General features: G+C 38.5%; 1 protein-coding gene across 6 annotated transcripts in view; it reads left to right on the top strand.

Moving 5' to 3' along the window:
* Window positions 1-24,585, top strand: part of ZNF385B (zinc finger protein 385B) — a 402,950-nt gene that overhangs the window by 301,359 nt on the left and 77,006 nt on the right. For 5 of the 6 annotated variants that reach the window (XM_045297022.1, XM_030887232.2, XM_045297027.1 and 2 more), the window contains 2 exons: window positions 14,474-14,512; window positions 21,498-21,608. In XM_045297022.1, coding sequence (XP_045152957.1) covers window positions 14,474-14,512; window positions 21,498-21,608 — 150 coding nt within the window. The remainder of the gene's footprint in view (window positions 1-14,473; window positions 14,513-21,497; window positions 21,609-24,585) is intronic. The other variant, XM_004701466.4, reaches the window with a different exon arrangement.

Here is a 24,585-nt window from a genome sequence, read left to right as displayed (position 1 = left end):
TACCTCCCCCTCTCTCATGTCCCCCCAGAACCATCAGTCCTGTTGTTTTCTCCTCCAGATTGTTTATCCAGCCTATCTTATCTAGATAGACCAGCAGAGATAATAATATGCACAAAAACAAGACAGTGCAAAACAAAGAGACAAAAGAAAACAAAACAACAACCAAAAAACCAATGACAAAAAAGAAAGAAAGTCTGTAAATAGTTCAAGATCTGTTGACCATTAATAGTTTTTCTGGTCGAGTCTGATGGGGTGCCACGCCCTGGCCCCAAAGTCTGTTTTTGTTACTCATGACTTCCTTGCTCTACTCCCCTTGCTGTTCTGTTGCATGCCCTTAGTGTTTTGCCTCAGTGTAGTGGGGTCAGATTGAGTGCAATTCAAACACTGTGTCCCCAGTGTTGTCCCCTGTCAGGCCATGGGTCAGTGAGGGATGTTGTGTCTCATATTGGGGCCGGCCATATGTTCCTCTCTGTGCATTGACTGCTCTAAGCAGGGATATCGTCTCCTCAAGGCTTGGTGGGCCAGGATGTGCTCCACTCTCTCTTCTTCCTAAGCAGGGATATCGTCTCCTCAAGGCTTGGTGGGCCAAGATGTGCTCCACTCTCTCTTCTTCCCCCTTCATTTGCTCCCAGGTGCTCTGATCAGACATGTCCCTCCCTCTGAGCTGTAGCTTCAGTGCTGTCCTCTGAAGTAAATTCTTCTGGGGGAGGGGTGGCTGTCCATGTAGTTTGGATTGGGGCCGGCCCCTCAGACCTCTCCACTGGTTCCCTATTCATGCTGGTAGGTTTCATTAACATCTTGGAGCACCAGATTGAAGTCTGGTCCCTCTTTCCCTGTGGAGAGATAAACAATACCCTCCCCTTGTGTGGATTAGTACCCTGTTCCCCCACTACCCATTTTTCTCTCTTTTTTCTTTTTCTTTTTTCCTTCTCCTTTTTAGTTGGCTACCATTTGTACCCCTGGATTTGGTCTGGACCCTGCCATACTACCAAGACCTCAACCCAGGAAAGTTTGTATACAGTAGCTTTTTCCCTGTGCCTCTTTGGCATTTTTTTTTTAAAGCTTACCTCAGCAACTCATGTCATACTTGCCCTTTTGTGCTTGGCTTCCTTCATGTAGCATAATTTCCTTCAGTTCTTCCCATGCAGCGATATGTTTCATGTGTCCATCACTGCTTTTTAACAATTTGTAGTACTCCATTGTATGTATGTGCCACAGTTTTTTAATCCATTCATCTGTTGATGGAAATTTGGGTGGTTTCCAACTTCTTGCAATTGTGAACTGTGCCTCAATGAACATTGGAGCACAGATGTCTGGTTGTGGTTTGTTTCTTGTCTCTTCTGGGTATGTGCCCAGTAAAGGGATTGCTTGGTATTATGGTAGCTCAATTTCCATCTATTATAGATATTGCTAAATCAATTTCCATAGTGGCTATACATACCTACAGGTCCACCAGCAGTGGATGAGAGTTTCTCCAACACTTGTTACTTTCTGTTTTTTTGAAGTGGGCTATCTTTGAGGGTCCTAGGTGGTATCTCATAGTTGTTTTAATTTGCATTTCTCTTAGGGCTAATGATCGGGAACATGTTCTCATATGTTTATTTGCCATTTGGATTACTGCCCTTGAGAAACTTCTGTTCAGGTCCTTTGCCCACCTCCTCAGTGGTCACTTAGGTTTTTTTCCTTTTGGAAGCTAGCAGAGTATTGTAGATTTTAGTAATAAGGCCTTTGTCTGATGTGTCATTGCTAAAAATGTTTTCCCAGTCAGTGGGCTCTCTTATTATTCTCTTGGTGAATTCTTTCGATGTACACAGGTGTTTTATCTTCAGTATATCCCACTTCTCATTTTGTGCCTCCTCTCTGTTTGTGTCCTTACCCTTTTCTGATAGCCTCTGTATTTCATGCCCCAAAGTCCCCAGGTTGGTCCCAATTCCCTCATTGATGGCCCTAATGTTTTGGGGTTTTACCTCAAGGTCTGTGATTCACCTTGAGTTTATTCTTGTGCATGCAGTGATATAAGGATCTTGCTTCATTTTTCTGCAGGTAGATAGCCATTTTTTCCCCATTTGATATTTTTGTGCCATTATCAAAGATCAGTTGTCTGTATGCTGATGCTTTTACTTCTGGGTTTTCAGTTTTTTTCCATTGGTCTGAGTATCTGTCAGTATACCAATACCATGTGGTTTTGACCACTGTGGCTGTATAGTATGTGCTAAAGTCAAGTAAAGCAAGCCCTCCCACTGTGTCCTTCATCTTGAGGAGTTCTCTGCTAATTCAGGACTTCTTCCCTCTCCATATGAAGTTGGTAATCAGTTTATCTATTTCTTTGAAGAAAGATGAAGGTAATTGTATCAGGCTTGTATTAAACTTATATAGTGCCTTGGGCAGAACTGACATCTTTACTATAGTGAGTCTTCCAATCCACGAGGTTGGGATAGTCTTCCATTTGTTGAGGTCACTCTTGGTTTCTTGTAATAGTGTTCTTTAGTTTTCCTCATATAAATCTTTAATTCTTTTAGTCAGGTATTCCCCTAGACATTTCAATTTGTACTTGGCTATTGTGAAGGGTACCACCTTTTGGATCTCCTCTTCTGTGGTCTTATAGCAGTCCAAAAGACTTATGTTTGTTGATCTTGTATCCTGCCTCTCTGCCACATTCCTCTGTTGCTTCCAGTACTCCCCTTGTGAAGCTTTTGGGATATTCCATATATAAAATCATATCATCTGCAAATAACGATAATTTCACCTCTTCCTTCCCCAGGCGAATACCTTTGATGTCTTTTCTTTGCCTTATGCTGTTAGCTAAAACTTCCAGTATGATGTTAAATAGGAGTGGCGACAAGGGGCATCCTTGTATGGTCCCCTTTTTCAGTGGGAGTGTGTTAGTCTTTTCTCCATTGACTACCACATTGGCTGTTGGTTTTTCATATATAGCTGGTATTATCTTGAGGAATTTCCTTCCATTCCTATCTTCTTCAGTGTCTTAAACAGGAATTGGTGTTGTATGTTGTCAAATGCTTTTTCTGCATATTTATATTATCATGTGATTCTTATAGTTTTTCATGTCAATGTGGTGAATGATACTAATGGTCTTTCGTAAGTTGAACCATCGCTGCATCCCTGGTATGAATCTGACTTGGTCATGGTGAATTGCTTGTTTTGCATACTTTTGTATTCTATTGGACAGTATTTTGTTAAGGATTGTTGCTTCAATGTTCATTAAGGATATTGGTCTGCAGTTCTCAACTCTTGTGGGATCCCTGCCTAGTCTTAGGATTAGGGTTATATTAGCTTCATAGAAGGAATTTGGGAGTTTGCTGTCTTTTTCTATGTTCTGGAAGAATTGGTGTAGGATTGGTGTCAGTTCTTCACTGAATGCTTCTCCTGTGAAGCCATCTGATCCAGGAGATATTTTGATGGTAATCCCTTGATAACCTTGTCTATTTCTTCTATTGCTATGGATCTGTTGAGATTCTTGACATCCATCGGGAATAGTCTAGGGAGGGATTGTGTTTCCAAGAACTTGTCCATGTCTTCCAAGTTGTTGAATTCATTGGAATACAGTCCTTCGTAATACTGTATAATTATACTTTTGATTTCATTAGGGTCTGTTGTAATTTCCCCTTTCATCCCTCATCCATGTCATTGAGATTTGTTCCCTCATTCTTTGGTTAGGTTTGCCAGAGGTCTGTTGATCCTGTTTATCCTTTCAAAGAACCAACTTTTAGTAGCATTAATTTTTTCCCTGTAGTTTTCTTATTTTCCATCTCCTGTATCTCAGTCTTTGCTCTTTCTATTTCTTTTCTTTTGCTATTATTAGGATTGTTCTGTTGACTCTGCTCTAGTTGTTGTAAATTTTTTGTTAGCATATTAATCATAGGTCTTTCTTCCTTGTTCATGTGTGCACATATTGCTATGAAACTTCCTCTGATAACTGCCTTTGCTGTGTCCCATAAATTTTGGTATGTCCTGTTCTCATTTTCATTGGTTTCTAGAAATTTCCTAATTTCATCTCTGATCTAGGCAAGTATGCACTCCTTTTGCAATAGAGAGTTATTCATCCTCCAATTGTTTGCTTTTGTTTTCTTCATCTTCCGTTTGTTGATTTCCAGCCTTATGGCAGGGGTCAGAGATAGAGGTCTACATGAAATTACTGTGCTTAAATTTATGTAGATTTGCCTTATGTCCAAGCAAGTGGTCTATCTTTGAATATATGCCATGTGGGCTTAAAAAGAATGTGAATTTTTTATGTTTGGATGAAAAGCTTTGTAATTATTTCTATCGGATCAAATTGTCTAATTGTAGTATTTAGCTCTCTAGCCTCCCTGTTGAGTTTCTTTCCCTGTGATCTATATTTCTCAGAGAGTGGTGTATTGAAGTCATCTACTATAAGTGTTGAGGCTATGATTTATTTTTTCATCTTTTGGAGATTTTGGGTTATGTATTCAGTGGGTCTCTCATTCGGCGAATATATGTTTTAAATGCTTAGTGATTCCCTGTCTTCAGTTTCCTTGAGCATTATATAGTGGCCCTACTTACCTCTTTTTATAGTTTGCACTCTGAGGGCAATTTTTTCTGAGACTAGAATTTCAGCCCCTGCTTTTTTTTTTAATTGCTCTTTGCTTGGTATGCCTTTCTACAGCCTTTGAATGTCAGCCTATTTTTGTCTGTAGTCCTGAGATGTGTCTCCTATATGCAGCAGATTGATGGATTGTGTTTTCTAGGCCAGTCTGCTAGCCTCAGTCTTCTGATGCCTGAGTTCAGTCTATTGATATTCAGGGATATTATCTCCATCTGTGGACTCTGTTATAGCATCTTGTACCTTTTGTTTTGGGTGTTTTTTTCCCTCTCTTTCTTATCAGTGTGTTGTGCATGTGTCTGTGGCTTATTCTTGACTTCTTGCCAATTCAATCTTGGAGGCTATTTTCTCTTTGTTGCCCTCTGTGTGGGGTTGTTCTATGTGGCGGTCTCTTATTTATGCTTGGTGAGTGCTGTTCTTCTGCCCATACTGTCAGCAAGAATATTTTATAAGGCTGTGTTTCTTCTAACATATTCTTTGAGTGTTTGGTCCAAATTCATGAGATGATGTCTCATCAGCCTAACTCCTAAGGAGCATTCTGATTGTACTGCTTCCAACACAGATTTTTTTTTTAATATCCATTATATCTTTATCCATAGTATCTTCATTCTTCTTCACAACACCATAATTCACAACCATCAGTTTTTCCTTTGTTTTTCTTGTCCATCTATCTTGATAGATAATTTGGGTGGGTAGAGTATTCTTGGGTTTGCATTATTTTCCTTCAATTTTTGGAATATGTTACTCCACTCTCTCCTCTTCTTCATAGTTTCTGCTGATATGTCTGAGCATAATCTTATTTGGGAACAATTATATGTGATTCTTTGTTTTTCCCTAGCTGCTCTCATGACTTTCTCCTTTTCCTCAAAGTTGGATAGTTTAACTATTATGTGCCTTGGTGACTTCTTCTTGGGATTCAGTCTAGCTGTATTCTTTCAGCCTCCCTAGTGGTTTCCTGATTTTCATTCATTAAGTTGGGGAAGTTTTCCTGCAAGAATTTTCTCACTATTGTTGCAGGTGACTTCTTTGTTGTGTCTTTCTCCGGTAATCCCGTTATTCTGATGTTGTTCCTCTTCATGGTGCCAGACATAGCTGTTGGGTTTTCTTCAGCTTCTCTGATGATCTTATTAGATTTTTGTTCACATTTGTTAAAGTCTGCTTGGCTGTCCTCTAGGTCACTGGTGCTGTTTTCTGCCTTCTCCAGTTGATTGGTGAAGTTGTAGAGTCTGCTTCTTCTATGCACATTGTTAGGTTCAGGACATCTGACACTGCCTTTTGTTTCTCCTATTTTTTCGTTGAGGTCATTGGGCTGATTGCTATTTGTGTTGTATTGTTTTAGAGAAGCCAGGTGCCATTTTTCAGGGCGTCGAAGAGCACTGGCTGTTTCTGGGCAACTTGTAGGAGCGCTTCTTCGAACTGCCTGCAGCTAATTTCACTATGGAATTGGCCTAACACTTTATCCTCCTGTGGCTTCACTCTTTCCCTAGTCAACCAATGTTCTATTATCTGGAGGGCAAGTTGGATGGTCCTCTCAGGGCATATTGGTTGGGTTATTGTGGACCCATGAGGATGATGCTGTACTGGGTGATCTCACAAGAAGCTGTGATGGTGTGGCCCATGGCAGCTTGGGGAGCCATAGAGGGCATGCGGAGGTGTCTGCTGCAACTGGAGTGCCACAGAAGGCTGGTGGGTTACCCTCTTTGGTGTAGAGCACCTTGAATGGTGGGCAGAATTGCCCTGGTCAGGTAGATTGCTGTGGAGGTTGGGCAGAGGTTCCCGCAGCAGCGTGGAACATTGGTGGGTGTTGGCCGAGCTGCCTTAGGCCGTGTGAGGCACTTAGGTAGGCAGGAGGAAGTTCCCTCAGTCACGTGGGACCACAGAGCATGGATAGGAGCTCCCCCAGCCACACAGGCAGGATTTCCCCCAAAGACGGTGGGCGGGATTCCTCAGCCAAGTGTCAAGCACTGCTGTGCAGGTGGGCAGAGTTTCCCTGGAAAAAGTTGGGTAGGATATCCTCTGTCAGAGGGTGTGTGGGCTTTCCCAGCCTCAGGTTACACTGCAGAGGGTCGTGCTCTCCTAGCTAGGTGTAAATGCCTTAGGCTAAGGGGAGTGGTCTGGCAGATGGCTGTGGCATGAGAGAAAAGGGAAGAGAAAAAGAAAAAAAGAAAAAACTAAGCCCACTGAGATTGTGGGGGTATAGAGAGAAGTGAGAGAAACTAACTATATATCTGAGCCCTGATTGCTGACCTTGGGGCTGGAGCGGTTTAATCCCTGCCCTGAGGTGGCAGTAAGCTGTGGCTATGTTGCAATAAAGCCCATGCATGGGCCCCAAATGATTCCGGCTCCAGCCGAGACATTGGTGGGGCTAAAGTCAAACCCTAGCTGGCCTCCATTATGGTAAGCCAAAAAAACCCAGCCCCTCAAAACCTAGTGGATCTGGGCCTAGTTATCTTTATGATGCTGCTCCTACATCCCAGCAGTGTGGAATTTCTCTCTTAGTAACTCTACTGTCTGTGCTGATTTCTGCAGAGTCCCTCTGGTATGTGTTACTCAGTTGCGATCTTCCCCGAAGTCCCGTCTTCCCCTTTTTTGCTCACCTTCCACTTCATCAAGTATAATGGCCTTCCCCAGGGATTGGTCCAAATTCATGAGATGATGTCTCATCAGCCTAACTTCGAAGGAGCATTCTAGCTGTACTGCTTCCAACACAGATTTGTTTTTAACATCCATCATATCTCTATCCATAGTATCTTCATTCTTCTTCAACAACACCATAATTCACAACCATCAGTTTTTCCTTTGTTTTCCTTGTCCATGGTCAGACTTTTGCATGCATATGAGGCAATTGAAAATGCTATGCCTTGTGTCAGGGCACCTTAGTCTGCAAAGTGACATCTTCGCCTTTAAGCACCAAGAAAAGATAGTTTTGCAGTAGATTTGTCCAATTTTCTACAGTTTTTAATTTCTTTTTTTTTTAAACCATTTTATTAGGGGCTCATACAACTGTTATCGCAATCCATACAAAATCAATTGTGTAAAGCACATTTGTACATCATTCTCAAAACATTTTCTCTCCACTTAAACCCCCGGCATTAGGTCCTCATTTTTCCCCTCCCTCCCTGCTCCCCCCTCCCTCATGAGCCCTTGATAGTTTATAAATTGGTATTTTGTCATATCTTGCCCTGTCCAACGTCTCCCTTCACCCACTTTTCGGTTGTCTGTTCTTAACCCCCTTCTTCCATGGTCACTGATTATGGGTCCAGGTAAAATTAAATCCTTAGAAACTTCAATATTTTCTCCATTTTATCATGCATGGTGTTAATTGTGTATTTGAGTTTTGTTTTACAATGGATTTCATCTTTTTAAAAGTAATGGCTGACACGGCATTACTTTTATATTGTCTTAATTCATCCTACCAAAAGGATTAAGTAGGACAGCTATTAGCATCATCATTTTTTTTTGCATGAGGAAACTAAGCTTTGGTTACATAATACAACTTACACATCACAGAGTCAAGACATTAGACTGCAAATTCCTGATGTTTCACTTCAAGGTACTAATTTAATTAATTTCTTCTCATGTAGAAAGTTATTATATGTCTGATCTACAGGAGAATTCAGGTGTCACTGAATCTTACTGAGGCAGACACCAAAAATAATCTCCCATTTAAAAAGTGCTTTTCGTCCACAGTAGTTATAGATGCTTGACAGCTTCAATCAAGTGGAGTTTGCTTGTTTACATGACAGCCCATTCTATTAAATACATTTTGTTTTATTTTTGAAGCTTCCTCCTTAAACAGAGTTAGAATATTCTTCTTAATAATGTCGGTAGATTACTTCTAGCTCAGGATAAAGGCTTCGTACTCTTCCACATTAAGCGCCAAAATGCATTGCCATTGAGTTGATTGTGTCTCATAATGATCCTGTGCTTCAGAGCAGACCTGTTCCATAGGGTTTTCTTAGCTATAATTTTTAAGACACTGATTACCAGGACTTTCTTCTGGTAATTAGGTTCTACTGGGTGGGCTCAAACTGCCAGCGTTTCTTTTAGCAGTTAATTACTTTAACTATTTAAAGACAATATGTCCTCTACTCATTTTACCCTTTGCTGGGCTCAGCCCCTTTGGATCTTATTTTTAATATAATGTATTATTTCATAACCATCTTTCTTGCTATGCATACATTGTGCCAGTTCACTAGTTTCCCTTGGAAATCCAATGTCTACAATTCAGTAAACTAATCAGACATGTTCTGACCAGTAAAGAATATGATGAATTTTCTCTTTGTACCGATTGTTGCGACCAAGATTTTGATATTTAACTTGTATTAATAAGGCCCAGGCTTATACTTTGGCTTTTATTGAGCTTGGGGTTTCAGTATAAACCCCAGGTCTCTTTTTCATGTGAAATATTACCAAACCAAAGGGTTTATTATGTTTGAAGCATTTATTATTTTAAAATATCTTTTAGACTTCTATTACTTTAGCTGCCTGAGGGATTTTCACATTTTGGTTTTTTTTCCCAACCCTGCCCTGCCCTGCCAAACTAAGAAACAGCTTCATGTTGGGTAAGCAATCTTCAGTGTCTCTATTCTAGACAATGCTAACAGAACCGTACAAGAGCTGGAGTAGGTCAGGGCATTTTGACCTGACATAGATGGCTGGAGAAAAGCAGGTGACAGTGGGCTTTACTTGTTTTCTGGGACTTTTGTTTTCCAGATTTCCTTATTGAGTTCCAAAGAAAGTTGCAAATTTCCAGTCCTCTCAATGTCCCACTAAGCCCACTGCTGTTGAGTGGATTCCACCTTATAGGGAACCTATAGAACAGAGTAGAACTGCTCCATAGGGCTTCCAAGACTGGGAATCTTTCTAGGAGATGAAAGTCTCCTTTTTCTCCCTTGAAGGGCAGATGGCATTGAACAACTGACCTCACAGTTAGCATCCCAATGCTTAACCCACAGTGCTACCAGGGTGCCTTTCTTTCTAATGCAGCCTTTTACAAGTATATTGAATCATACTGGCCAGCTTAGACGTCAATTTTTCTCATAGGCAATACACAGTTAGAAGAATTAAAGAGTAGGCATTAAGTAAGTATTTTCAGTACTATTCACTCTTATATTCCCTTTTTTAATCATCTCTGCTGAAATAAGACATGGTATGTTGCTGAATAATGTCTCTCTCTTGAAATTGACTTGAATGTGCTTTATATTTTAAACAAAAAAATGTTCAAAATTGAACTCATCATCTTTTTCATCCCTTTTCCTCCTCTCGATTATGCTGCTTCATGGCTCTGCCATTCTCTCTGGCAGCCAGATTCGAACCCTCATCGGTTTTAACTCCTCCCTGCTGTTTTCACCTCCAACCAGCAGCTGTGTCCTCTGCTCTTTTTGCTGAGACATCTTCTTCTCCAACCCCTTTGACTTTATATTCTTTTTATTTATTTTAAGTTTTCATTGTGGTTTAACTTAACGTTTACAGAACACATTACTTTCTAGTCAACAGTATATACACATTTTGTTTTGTGGCAATGGCTACAGCCCCTCAGTGTAACAGCACTCTTCCCACTCCTTCCCTGGGCTGCCCATTTCTAATTGTCCTTTCCCACCTCTTCTGGCTGCCTGTGCGCCCCCCGCCCCCACCCCCAGAAAAAGCTGCTCTTTGAGTCTCACCTGGTTGCTTTGTCCTCAGAACTACATTTGTCCCTGATGTTGTTATTCAACAGAGGTGTGTGGTTGTGGGTAAGAAATTTTCAAACTTTTACCCCAAATATATGCTTGGATATAGTTGCAGCACATATGAATACATCTGTAGAAACATCCTCTTCCAAACCTATGTCTCTACTCCCTTTGCCTTCCAACGTCAGCTTACATGATTACCTATGTACCTACACATAGATAGTATTTGTTATTACTGCAGAATTGTGTTTGTAATCAGACTTACTTACTTTGTTGTCTTTTACGCTTATGCACCTCGCAGTGTCTCCCTTTGCTTCAGTCATGTTGTGTTGACCTTACCTTTATTGTACATCGCCTTTCCCTTCACCCAAGTAGTATATGCCTCCCAACTAGTAAGCTATTTATTCTCCCATTTCCTCTCATCCTTAGGTACCATCAAAGAATGTTTCTCCCTATGATTATTTATAATAGTAGTCTTAAACAGTATTTTTTTCTTTTGTGATTGACTTATTTCATTCATCATCATGTACTCCAGATCCTTGTGTTTATAGTGTTTTGCTGATTATTCATTATTCTTTAGGATTGTGTAGGTATCACAGTTTGTTTATCCATTTATCCATTGATAGTCATTTGGGTTGCTCCCCTCTTTTTGTTATTATGCATAATGTTGCTAGGAACATGGGCACACATACGAGTCTGTTCATGTCCAGGTTATTTTTCGAATGGGGATTTTTAAACGTTGTTGTTCACTGTAACTCCAATTAAGCACTTAATGAGCTATTGTTAATTGAATAATCTTTCAAGAAAATATAGTAAGTCAATAAACAAATTAGAAATTGTATTCATCAAAATAACATTTATGAAAGTGATTGGTTGGAAATTAGCAAAAATTCCAAAGGACAAAACTGTGTATTTCAGTTGATATAAATCTCTACCTTTTAAAGTCATCTAGAAAAAAACGACATTATTTTGTGGCAGAAACATAAAATCTTAACATCTTGTATATTTCTAAAGTTTTTTTCTTGCAAAAAAAATAGAACATAGATGGAATTTCTCCAGAAAAACTACTAGAAAATGTAGACCTTAGTTTTCCTTTCTAAACAGATCATGGAAGGCTTTTTTCTTAAGCTAGTCATTTTCTTTGTCAACGGAATCTATCATATTTTGTGTGATAAATCTCAGAGCTTTTCAAAAAGGGCCTGGGAAATCTATAATTTGAGCAGAAGGTATCAAGCTTTATCGGTGTATTTAAATGTAATAATTATACACAGACATAAGACGAAATGTGTTGTACCTTATTCCTAGGAGGGAAAAAGGGGGGATAAATTATTCCACCAGCATCAATTTTTTAAGCCCTCATAGCTACAATAAAGAGCCCCAGTGTGTCTTCTTGAGAAGCTATTCCTCACACCCTTTGAAAGTTCATGAAGGTGAAGTGCTTTCCTCTGATTGGTTGCCTCTCTCTGGGCCAACTTCACTTGTATTTTCGATAAGGAATACTGAATCCTATTAAAGGGATTCTGGAATAGCGGGGAAAAGTGAAATCCTAGTTTCCACTTAATTGCTGTAGCAATTGCATACTGCCAAACGTCAACCACTCTCAAAACACTTAGCAGCCTCCAACATGTTGATAAAATAATAATAGCTTTATTTAGTCTTGGCCTTAATGTGACTGGTCTGTTATTTTTTGAAATAGGCATTGTGTTTCTTTCACCTTATATGAACCAATTCTGAATGAGTGGATAACTTTTTGGTGGGGTAATGGCATCCCAGTGGAAGAGAGATTCCATTGATGTTTGTAAGGTACTGTCAGTGTGTTGTGTCAGCAGAGAAGTAACTGGGAATTCTTAAGGAAGCACCCTTTCAGAGGGTTGACTCAGTCACTAGTCTGTGGAGAGGGGGCATTTGTTTCCCTTTCAGCAGCAAGGATGGATCCCAGCACACCATGTCAGGGTGCTCTAGGTAGGATAAAGCAGTGTGGTCAAGGCAAGTCTCCAATTTAATGCATTCCAGAGGAAAAAAGTACAGACCTCATGGTAGTGCACCATCCCAGTGTAACGGTGTAAATGGTTTACTTCTATTGAGCCATCTGATTTGATATCCCAAACAATAAAAAGCTCTAGCATGACAGAAGTAAATTCGCCAATGATATGGGATGGTTTGTGTTTCTTGAACTTTGGGAGAAGAATTTATGTTTTTAATAGTTGTTCCTGTTTTCTTTCTATTTAAATTTTCAAGGATTTGAAGGAAGCAAAACCATAACATATAGGCATGTGATAATAATATTTAAAAATAAAAGACAAGGATTTTTGAAGTAAATTTAAAGAAATATTGCTCTTCAATAATGCACCTGTCAGTTTGTGAATCTTTGAAGTTCTCTTGGGGCCCTGGGATCACATCCTCTCATACAGGTGGAATTGGAGAAAAGAAGAAATAAGATATATAGCCCTGTTTTTTGATGTGCTACTGTAATTTGATCAAAAACAGCTTAAAAGTTGATGATATACCAAACTCCCAGAAAGCCCTAAGTCACCAGGAGTTTGTTGCCAGGGTCTGTTTTGCAGTAAATCTAGAACAGGTGCTAATAATAACTGTTGCTTGCTGAACTATAATCTCTAAGTATTTGTGGGTTCTTTTCCCTTACATTTCTTTCTTTCTATTTCCAATGGAGAAAGTAAGGAGAATAAGGCAAGTTTTTATCCAGACCTTAAAGAAGTGGTGTTATTGTAAGAATAATATAAATAGGCAAAAAATGGGGACATTTATCTAGGAAACTTTTACTTAAGGAGCAAGTTGACTTTAGTTTAGGGACCCTGGCGGTGTAGCGATTATGTGTCAGGCTGCTAACAGTGAGCAGCAGTTGGAAACCCTCTGCCAAGAAAAATGGCGTCCTACTCCCTTGAAGAGTGACAGTCTCTGAAAGCCACGGGGGCTGTTCTGGTCTGCCCTGTAGGATCACTGTGACTCAGAACTGACTCAATGGCAGTGAGTTTGGGGTTTTATTTTCTTTGTTTTCAGAGTTGAAAATTCATCTGCCCTCTCTGTTGCAAATGTTCTAGGAACAGACTTGCCCTTTCTTGTCTCCTCCATACCCTACAGCAGCACCACACATGATGCCCATCCTCTACACCAGCGGTTCTCAACCTGTGGGTCATGACCCCTTTAGGGGTCGAATGACTCTTTCACAGGGGTCTCCTGACACCATCGGAAAACACATATTTCTGAAGGTCTTAGGAACTGAGATCCTGCTCCTCATCCATCTCCAGAGGGGTCCGCCCACATGCAGATACACCCACATACAAGTACCCGGAGTGAAGACTCACTACCCCGTGCCTCCTTCTATAGAATTTTTGAGAGGTCCTTTTTGCTTTTTAATTGGATGTTACTTGTGACTCACCCCCAGCATCTCTTGATAGCTAGCTAAATCATTTTACAGCTCAGATGAGGAGACAACTGAAATTTCTGGCCTCTTGAAAATAATCTGTATACTTGAAAATATTGTGATTCTATTTTCCCTGCCTGTAGTTCCAATTCGCAGAATTATTTAGAATCTAGGGATCATCTAGTGTCAGGTCGAGTCACTGGTCAGGAAGTTCATGTACCTTCCATAGTCTCCTCTCCGATCACATCCACCCTACCTTTTGTGAAGGAATGCAGCATGCTGCTTTTCCCTGTGGCTAGGTTTTATATGCACCTGCACATTTTTACATGATTGTTTACCCTGTGCAGATGGAAATTACAGTTTGGTATACTCCCTGAAAGTAATGATCTCTAGAACAATCCACACATATTGTAGTTGCCATAATTTTGGTGAATGCACCAAAGAAATCTATGTGCTTTTATATTGATATTGAAAAATGGATAGATGGCATGATAGGGCCAGTGGCCCCATTAATTCATTTTACAAGTACCATTGCATCATAGTTAATTTGTCCATACACAGCCTCCAATTACCTTCTCGATTCCTAATAATAACTGCAACCCCATCTTTCATTTTTATTACCTACCAGTTAATTACACTAACAGTCTTTCCTTTCATTTCTACATGATTTTCAGTAGAAAAGTGGCAAGTGTTACCACTTGCTGCTTTTTAGTTAGTAAGCATTTCAAGGTTTCTGCTTGGAGATTAGCAAAGAGAATGGATTTGAAAAATAAGTTTCATGTAAATGTGCTTTCTAGACACAAAATTCCAGATGACTACTTCTAACTTTTACTTTTTTAGAAAAGAAGAGGCTTATTTGGGACCAATAAATTCTGCCAGGTAAGGATGTCAGTGGCGAGAGCTGCGTGGCAGTAGTGTTTGCTTTACATTGTAAAAGCTCCTGGAGGTGGTGTGTCCAAACCAGTCAGTCCCATGACTCTCAAATCACAGCCCGCTTTCTTACACAGTGTGAGCTAGTGAGCTAATTCGATGTGACTATGTAATGAGGCTTTTTTTTCAATGAAAAGTTATATAATATAAAAATGATAATGATGATTTCTAAAAACACTTTCAAATGTCTATGAAATGCCAATTGAATATTTGAAAAAGAGTTTGTGGTGAAATTGAAATACCTCCATTCATTTATCCCGTATTCTACATATCAAATTATTATGATATAGATGCATATTTTCTATGATGCTAAATAGAATCACTTGCATTTAATCACATTTTAGAAATTTTAAGAATATTTTTATTCATACTATTTTATTCATCATGAAAATTGGTAATTAAATGCAGAATTACCATTGACTTCATAATACACACCACATTATGATTCCAGAGAACTGATATTGCATTAGTAGAGGAAAAATATTCAAATTAATGTAACTTTAAGGAGTCTTGGTAATGTAATGGTTACCAAGTAATGGTTATGTGTTGGGCTGCTGACCACAAGGTGAGCAGTTTGAAACCACAAGCACAACTCCTTGGGAGAAAGACGAGATTTCTACTCCCAGACAGATTACAAAATTAATCACAAAATAAAGATTACGAAAAAAATTAGTCTCAGAAACCAGGGGAAATTCTACCCTGTTCTACAGGGTCTCTAAGAACCGGAATCAACTTAATTGCAGTGAGTTTTATTTGGTTAACATTATAGGTAACATTTTTATCCAACTTTTAAAGTACTGTAAGATAGGTAAGAACAAACATTCAAGATTTTTCCACTTCCTACATACATATATGCATGGATAAATATGTATAAGTATTACATATATGTTATATATTAAGGATAAGCACATATATATACGTGTTATATACATATATATCTTCTCTATGTTGTTGTATTGTTGTTAGGTGCAATCGAATCTGTCCCCGCTCACAGCGACCCTATGTACAACAGAGCGAAGTTCTGCCTGGTTCTGCCCCAGCTTCCCAATAATTACTTTGAGTGCATTGTTGTAGCCACTGTGTCAATCCGTCTCCTGATCACGTGACGTCTCACTAATCTCACTAATCTCTCTTCAAAAGAATATTCTGGCTGTACTTTTCCCAAACAGCTATGTTCATTCTTCTGGCATTCCATGGGCTATTTAAGGTTCTTTGCCAAAATTCAAATGTAATAAATTTTTCTCAGTTGTCCTTACTCATTGTCTAGCTTTCACATGTCTATGAAGCAACTGAAAATACCATGGCTTGGATCAGGCCCCCCTTATCCCTCAAAGGGGCATTTTTTGCTCTGTCACCCTTTAGAAAGGTCTTGTGCCACATATTTGAATCCATGACTGCTGCTTCCTTGACTACTGATTGTGGAAATCCATGACAACGTCAATATTTTTTTCCATTTACTATGATGTTGTCTGGTGGTCCAGTGTGATGATCTGGGTATTTTTTACCCAATACCCAATAGCTGCATCCATACGATAGGCATCCGTACTGATACCTATAGTCTTTGATATTTATCAGCAAGCACTTCAAGTTCTCCTTGATTTCAGCAAGCAAAATTGTTTTGTCTTCATTTGGTAGGTTGCTAATAAACCTTCCTTCAATCCTGATGCCATCTTCTTCTTCATACAGTCCAAATTCTCAGATTATTTGCTCAGCATACAGATTGAATAAGCATGATGAGAGCTTTATAACACATTTCAATTAGTATTCCATCAATTCCCCTACTGCCTTCTCTGCAGGTTGGACATCTTCCTTCAGTGCTGTTACTGGTTTTTGATCATACAGCCTCTTGAAATGGTTGAAGTCGACCAATTCATTTTGGTCCAGTGACTGTGTATTCATTCCATCTTTTTTGGATGCTTCTTGAATCCTTCAATATGGTGCTCATGGGATTCTTCAAAATTACAGCTTGGGGAGCTTGAGTTTTTAGTCATTTCTTTCAGGTTGATATGGTAAGCATGTTCTTCCTTTTTGGCTTTCAACTGCACGTCTTTGCAAATTTCATTATAGTTCTTTTCATCTCAAGCTGTCCTTTCAGGTGTTCTCTACAGTTCTTTGGCTTCATCATTTCTTTCATTCACTTTTAGCTGCTCTACATTCAAGAGGCTTCTCGCATCTCCACTTCGGTCTTTTTTTCTTTTGTGTCTTTTTTAATGACAATTTGCTTTTTGTGTGTATGAGTTTCCTGACATGACTGCACAATTCTCAGACATTCTGTAATTAGTGTTCAGTGCATCAAATCTGTCCTGGAGATGTTCTCTAAATTTAGATGATATATACTCAAGGTCATAGTTTTGCTCTTATGAACTTAATTTGCTCTCATGTCAATTTTCTTCCATGACAGCTTAAACTTTCATAATAACTGTGAATATGAGACTTTGTTTGGGCTGATGATATGGAGCTTGGCCATCGTCTCTTCCCACAGAGATAGTCATTATGATTCCTGTGGACTCCGTCTGGAATGGCAGTCACCATTTACGTTGTTGAAAAGGGATTTGCAATAAAGAAGTCATGGCTATTGCAAAATTCTACCACGTTTTCTCCAGATTTGTTTGTATCGCCCAACTACTATTCTTTCATTTTTATCGTCCAGTCACCAATAATGACTAATGCATTTTGATTTTTGTTTGATCAATTTTACACTAAAATGTTGGTAGAATTCTTCAAGTTCTTCATCACTGACTATAGTGGTTGTTACATAAACTTTAATCATTGTTGTGTTGAGTTGTAGACATATAAATATTATTCTATCACAGACAGTACTTCAAGATAGATCCTGAAATGTTCTTTTTGATGATGAATGCAGTGCCATTCCTCTTGAATATTCCTCTTGCCATTCCCAGCATAGTAAACGATATTATTGCTTGATTCTCAATGACCAATACCAGTAGATTTCAGCTCACTAATGCCGAGGGTATCAAGATTTATGCATTTAGTTTCATTTTGATGACTCCAATTTTCCTAGTCATACATCATTCCAGCTGCTAATGGATGTTTGAAGCTATTTCTTTAAGGCATGGCCCATCAGCTGGTGACAGTCCCTAAAGCTTTATTTTATCCACATCGTTGAGCTCTCCTCTACTTTGAGGTGGAAGCTCATATTTTGAGCACCTTCCAACCTGTGGGGCTCATCTTCTGCCACTATAGATGACAATGTTACACTGCTGTTCAGAAGGGTTTTCATGACAAATCCCTCCGAGGTGGACAGCCTATTCCTTCTTCCTAATCTGAACTTAATATGGAAACTCTGCTGAAACCTGTTCATCCGACTTGCATTTGAAGTACCAGTGGCATAGCTTCCTATATCGCAGCAACAAGTAAGCCAATATAGCATAACAAATTGACAGATGAGTGATGTCCATGATACATATACACACAGTGTATATCCAATGGTGGTATCCAACACACACACACAAATATATATGTACATACATACACACGCATATACATCTGTATACTTTCTCAATCCAAGTCTGTAGCCCATTAAGCAACTCTTATTTGTAGTTATTTTGTCAGATGACAAATGCTAAAAAAAAAAATCAGCTAAACCATGATTGTTTCTAGGTATCAAATGCATAGGGAAATAGAACTTTCTTCCTATACCATTATAATCCTATTTCAAATATCAAAATAATTTTTAAGTAAGAATGATAATTCCAGAATACCATGGTCAACAACAGAGGAAGATACAAGGCATCTAGACCTAAAGGAAAACAGTGGCTCTCTCCCCAGAATATCTAAAAGGAAGTAGAGAATCAGGTGGAAAATAGCATCTGTTCCAAGTGGGAAACACAAAGGAGAACATATGATTAGTAGTAAGCAGGTCAAAGATTAGGCAAAAAGATTTACTCTTCCAAAGTGGGAAATTTTGCGGATAATTTTATTATATGATTAATGGTAAATAGTTTACAGAGTGGGAAGGCAACAAGAGTAAGTGACAGGTGACAAGGAAGGGTAAAGGGCTCTACTGCTTTGGTTAATTTTAGAAGGACCATTAGGATGAGGAACATAAACTAACAGAGCCAATGTCTACGAGAATTCCTAAATGCAAGTCACTAGGTTGCTTTTCAGCGAGGAATGCTGGGCATTTGCCTGTCTTTACTTTTGGAGCGCTGAGCCTCCGTGCTCAGACAGAGAGCTCCCAACCTTGGGAACTTGGTGGGGATATTTCCAAGCACATGTGGTAGGCATGTGACATGTGAACAAAATAAAGTTGAAAAATTGTGTAAGCACCTAAAGATGTTTTTTAAAAAGGAACATTTATATTCAAGGATAGTGGGACTGTCAACAAGTATCTTGGGTTGATGAAAACTTAGCACAAGGTTGTTTTGTTTTGTTTTGTTTTTTGTCAGATTTTTCTTTTGCCTCAATATTTCCACAGAGTGCTCTAGGAATAATCAGAATATGTACATTCCTTCTACGTGAGATAGGCTGTTATTTTTAACAATTTTGAAATTAGTAATAAGAGAGAAAATAAGTAGTAAATTAAAACTGATTTCATAAATAATACTACTTAAATTTTTAAAAGGTTTAATTTAATTTGGTTAAAACACAAAAATATTAAGTTTGTCATAAAAATATAGTCATGTATATGATGGCAAACTGCTATTTGGGAAATATTCATGTAGTTCCAACCAGTGTAGTTCACACACCACCAGATGTACAGTCTTTTTCAGACCTAGGGAAAAGAAAACTTGAAAACCATGTTTTAACTGGAAAAATCATGTGGCTTTTTTTTCACCCTGCCATTATATCTGGGCTATTTTATTCTTAAGGGTGTTCCAACTGACTTGCTCTCTCTTGACTGTCAGAAAGTATAGCTCTATATTACTAGTAGAAAATGCATATATCGAAGTGTATATAATTGTGAAGAAAATGAAAAAGCAATTCAGGCTTTACAGCTTGAACTTTTATATTCCCTTTACCATAGGGTAAAGGTTTTTTGTTGCTTAAGAAGATTTAGTATAAACAATTAATGGCCCTTAAATAAAATGAATCCCCAGATGTTCCAGTAATAATGTGTTACATTTAGTAGTTAAACCTAGTACTCCTACAATATTTGTCCTCTTTCACTTTTTAAATGGTCATACATAAAATTGACATGTGTTGGGTGCATAAAATTCTATGAAGCATAATGTATATTAAACCCCAAACCAAATCCACTGCCATCAAGTTAATTCTGACTCATCGTGACCCTATTCAACAGAAGAGAACTAACTGCCTCTTTGGGTTTCAGAAACTTTTAAGTCTTTACGGGATCAGACAGGCACTTCTTTCTCCCAGAGTAACTGGTGGGCTCAAACTGCTCACCTTATGACTGTCAGCTGAATTATCCAATCACCACCACAGTAAGGATATACAATAGTTCTATCACTCTATGAGGCTCCCCTCCTAGCATCTTTCCATTCTTATTTTACTAGTCCTAAAAACCCATAACTGTTCTTTATAGTAAGAATAGACTGCCTCGTAAACTTGTTGCAGAAAATAGACTGTCAAGCCACTGCTGCTGTCTATTCCAACTCGTACCGAATAACCACCGAATTATTGAGGCCGTAAATCTTTAGGGAGGCAGACGGACTCATCTTTCCTGGGAGGAGTGGCTGGTGGGTTCAAACGTCTAACCTTGCAGGTAGCAGTCTGACGCTCCCCCCCGCCCCCCCCTGCACTGCTAGAGCTCTTCTAATAGTCGGTATTCTTCAATCCACAGTCTTTTCTAATGTTTCCAAGTTCTCATTGCTCATTTTGCACTTAGTTGGTTTATAATCATGATTAGGCTTGTTTTCTTTTCTCATCTCCAGCTAATGTCAGCTAATCCTATCCTCAGCTCTAACCTCAGGAGATTTCCTAGAGGAAGGTGTTAGCGAATCTGCCCATGTGCATGTTCCATCTGTTTATGAGTAACCCTTGGTCCATCATCTACATTGTGTTTGCACTGCCAGTTGTCTGATGGTAATGCTGGAGATTATTATCTGGCGTACACGTGAGAATCACTGCTGTGTTTCTTTTCATTGACTTGGCAGATAGGAGTCTTTCTTTTTCTTAGCATTTTAATGGCTTTATGCCCTGCTCTTTTATGGTTGAGTGTTTTTATCACTGTATATTTCTCTGATTATGTGAACCAATGGGGCAGCGTAGGAGGAAGCACGGGTTGCCAGTCAAGACGGGACTTGATCGATCCCTTGATCAAGGGATGCAGACTAACCAATGTGCTGTGGGTAGTCTCGTGTGCAATTGTAACATATATTTTCTGGATAATGAATTCCATCTGTAGTATGTGAAAAACAACGTATTTTAACGTAGTGAGTTACAGTCTGTGTGTTGTACGGTGGGCCTCTCATTTATGACTTTGCCATGTATCAGAAATGAAGAAGTTTAAACAGGTGTTTAAAATCTGTAATCAACAATTGATGTGTGTATGGATTGGGATAACAGTTGTATGAGCCCCTAATAAAATGTTAAAAAAAAAGAAATCTGTAATCAATCAATTGAGACCTTCTTAGGTGTTACCCCCTCAGGAGAAAAATATTAACCAGTTGATAATCACTTTGATCTCTGGATCTTAAATTTTCTTGTTCGATGGCTTGTTTTGGTTTCACTCAGGGCTCCTCGTGAGATGTGTGCTCTCTTGGTGTGTGCAGGTCCTCCTGCATTTTTCTTTCTTTTTTGTTTGTTTCATGATTTCTGACCAGTTTGGGGTTTGTTTTTTTTTTTGTTTTTAATTCCTGGAAAGAAAACAAGCACATTCCTATTGAGTAGAATTTGTTATTTTCATCCATTGGGAATTAAAACAATAAAGAATAACATTGCTATTGTGTATTAGCACACATAATTGTCTGTCCATAGTTATAAATGAATTATTTTATCATTTGCTTCTCAGATGGATCCTGTGCAAAAAGCAGTCATAAATCACACATTTGGAGTGTCCATTCCCCCAAAGAAGAAGCAAGTTATTTCGTGTAATGTCTGTCAGCTTCGCTTTAACTCTGATGTGAGTATCGCCCTTTCATTGCTCTCTCGCGTCCGTCCAGCTGGAAGTCTGATTGGTCTGAATATGCACATGTCTTCATATTGATGCACTTTCTAGCAGCTATTCCAAGAGATTGGGGTTTCATACTAGAAACGTGAGCAATAGAGTAAATGATCAATATTAAAATAAGGAGTTCTCAATATAATTAGTCAAACCTACCATTTACACTCAGTCTTACCAATTATATTTACTTATCAAAAATACTTAAATAGCAAGAAATGTTTTTAAACTTTAAAAAGGCAATGAAAATTATGAGAAAAATAATAAAGATTCAGTGAACACTGGGTGCATGTGTGGGGAACCATTGTTATTACTCTTGATGGCAAATAGCTTACATGTACAGACCAAATCGTGTTAAACACCTTGGAGCAGTGGTTCTCAACCTCCTAGTCCGCGACCCTTTAATACAATTCATGTTGTGGTAAACCCACCCCAACCATAAAATGATTTTTGTTGTACTTCATAACTGTAATTTGCTACTGTTATGAATCAGGCAACCCCCTGTGAAAGGGTCATTCGACCCACAAAGGGGTCGCAACCCACAGGTTGAGAACCACTGCTTGGGGTGGGGGGGGAGATAGTATACAATATAAAGGATCCCAGATGGTGCTGTGGATTAGGCCTGGGCTACTAAGCACAAGGTTAGTGGTTCAAACCTATTAGCCCCTCCACAGAGACAGATGATGCTGTCTGCTCCTGTAAAGATATACAGTCTCAGAAACTCTATATAGGGTCCCTATGAGTCAGAATCAACTGAATGGCAGTGATTATACAATATTTACTTTCTCAGAACATGGAAGAGGGAAACTGTATAAACTGTTTATCTGGCCAGCATAATCATCCTGCTAAAAAGATAACAAGAAAAAGAAAGACATCAATATTTTAATGAAAGTTTTGAATGTATAAATAAAATAATAGAAATATAAAATAATAATTTTATAGTATCTATAAAACCCAATGATAATATAAGGCAATGAACAGTGAAGGCTGTATTTCATATGCTACATATCTTTTTTGTTTTTTAAATCATTTTATTGGGGGCTCGTACAACTCTTATCACAATCCATACATTCATCCATTGTGTCAAGCACATTTGTACATTTGTTGCCATCCTCATTCTCAAAACATTTTCTTTTTACTTGAGCCCTTGGTATCAGCTGCTCATTTTTTCCCCTCCTTCCCCATCCTCCTTCCCTCACGAACCCTTGATAATTTATAAATCATTATCATTTTTTCATGTCTTACATTGTCTGATGTCTCCCTTCACCCACTTTTCTGTTGTCCTCCCCCGTGGGAGGGGGCTATATGTAGATCATTGTGATTAGTTCCCCTTTTCTCCTCACCTTCTTCTTACCCTCCTGGTATTGCTACTCTAACTATTGGTCCTGAGGGGTTATCTGTTCTGGATTCCCTGTGTTTCCAGCTCTTATCTGTACCCATGTATATGTTCTGGTCTAGCCAGATTTGTAAGGTAGAATTGGGGTCATGATAGTGAGGAGGGCTGGGGCGAAGCATTAAAGAACAAGAGGTAATTTGAACATTTCAGTGGTGCTATACTGCACCCTGACTGCCAGAGCCATTTTTCAAAGACTTCACAGGATTAACTTTTTTTTTCTCAAGAAAGACTGGAATAGTTCTATATCACAAACATAATAGAAATTACAGTCATTGAAAATAAAATACATATTTATCATAATTTGAAAATTTGTATTAAACATCATTTTAAATTAGAGGCCCAATGAATGAAAAAAAAAAAAGGGACCTAATCTTTCTAAAGACATATCCAAGAATTAAAATGTCCCTAAACAGACAATTCAATGTTTATTCTTTGAAAGTCTCACTATTGTCAAGATGTCAATTCTCTCCAAATTGACCATATCCAGTACAATTCAATCACAATCCCTGCCAGTTTTTCTTTTTTAGAAATTGACAAGCTGATTCTTAAATATATATATAGAGAAAAAACCTCCAGAATGGCAAATACATCTTTTGAAGAAAGGGCTAAGATGGAAGATTCACACTTCCTGATTTCAGCACACAACTACGCAAACCATAGTAATCCAGACTGTGGTATCACGGATGAAGGAGTAGACAGCAGCCCAGGGAATAGAATCAAGTCCAGAAGTAGAACCACACCTACAAGGTCAGCTGATTTTCAGTAAAGTTACCGAGACAGCCAATGGAAAAAGACTTTTCTTTGCAACAAGTTACACTAGAACAATTTTATATCCATGTTTAAGACAAAACAAAATTAGCTTTGAGACCTACCTTGCATAAAATATAAACTTAATAATGAATAATAGATGGATAATATATGTAAGTAAAAACATAAAACTAGCGATGTCCAGAGAAAGGCATAACAGAATACTCACATGGTTTTGTTTACTCAAAGATTAGTTACACAGGAAATTAAAATAAACACAACCCAGAAAAGTTTTATATATATATGTATTTCAAAATTTAAAACTTCTCTTCAAATTATAGTTGTACTAATAAGAAGGCAAAAAGACTGTGAGGAAATGTTCATGAAATACATATCTGTTAAAGGACTTATAGACAGACTATATAAATAGCTCTTAAAGCACAATAATAAATGGGTAAAACTGGAACAAACGCGAAGAAATATGAATGAAAATGAACACGTAAAATGAGATTCAACATCATTAGACATTAAAAGATGCAGATGTAACCCTAGCAAGATACAATCACACATATCAGAATGGTTTAAATTAAATAAATTTACAATACCAAATATCAAGAAGAGGAGTCACTGGAATTTTATACATTGTTAGTGGTATTATGACAAGTACAGCCAGGGGGAAAAATAGTTTGCCTGCTATTTTTAAGAAACTTCATAAAATTGTATTTCCTTATAACCCAGTAATCTCACTTCCAAGGCATTTATCCAAAAAAAATGAAAACATGATCCTAGCCAGAC

The sequence above is a fragment of the Echinops telfairi genome, unplaced genomic scaffold (assembly GCF_000313985.2).
Source record: "Echinops telfairi isolate 266 unplaced genomic scaffold, ASM31398v2 ScPeMD7_3;HRSCAF=10, whole genome shotgun sequence".
In the NCBI taxonomy this organism is placed as follows: Eukaryota; Metazoa; Chordata; class Mammalia; order Afrosoricida; family Tenrecidae; genus Echinops; species Echinops telfairi.
The sequence above is the reverse complement of the archived record's forward strand: the minus strand, read 5'-3'. Positions and strand labels throughout refer to the sequence as shown.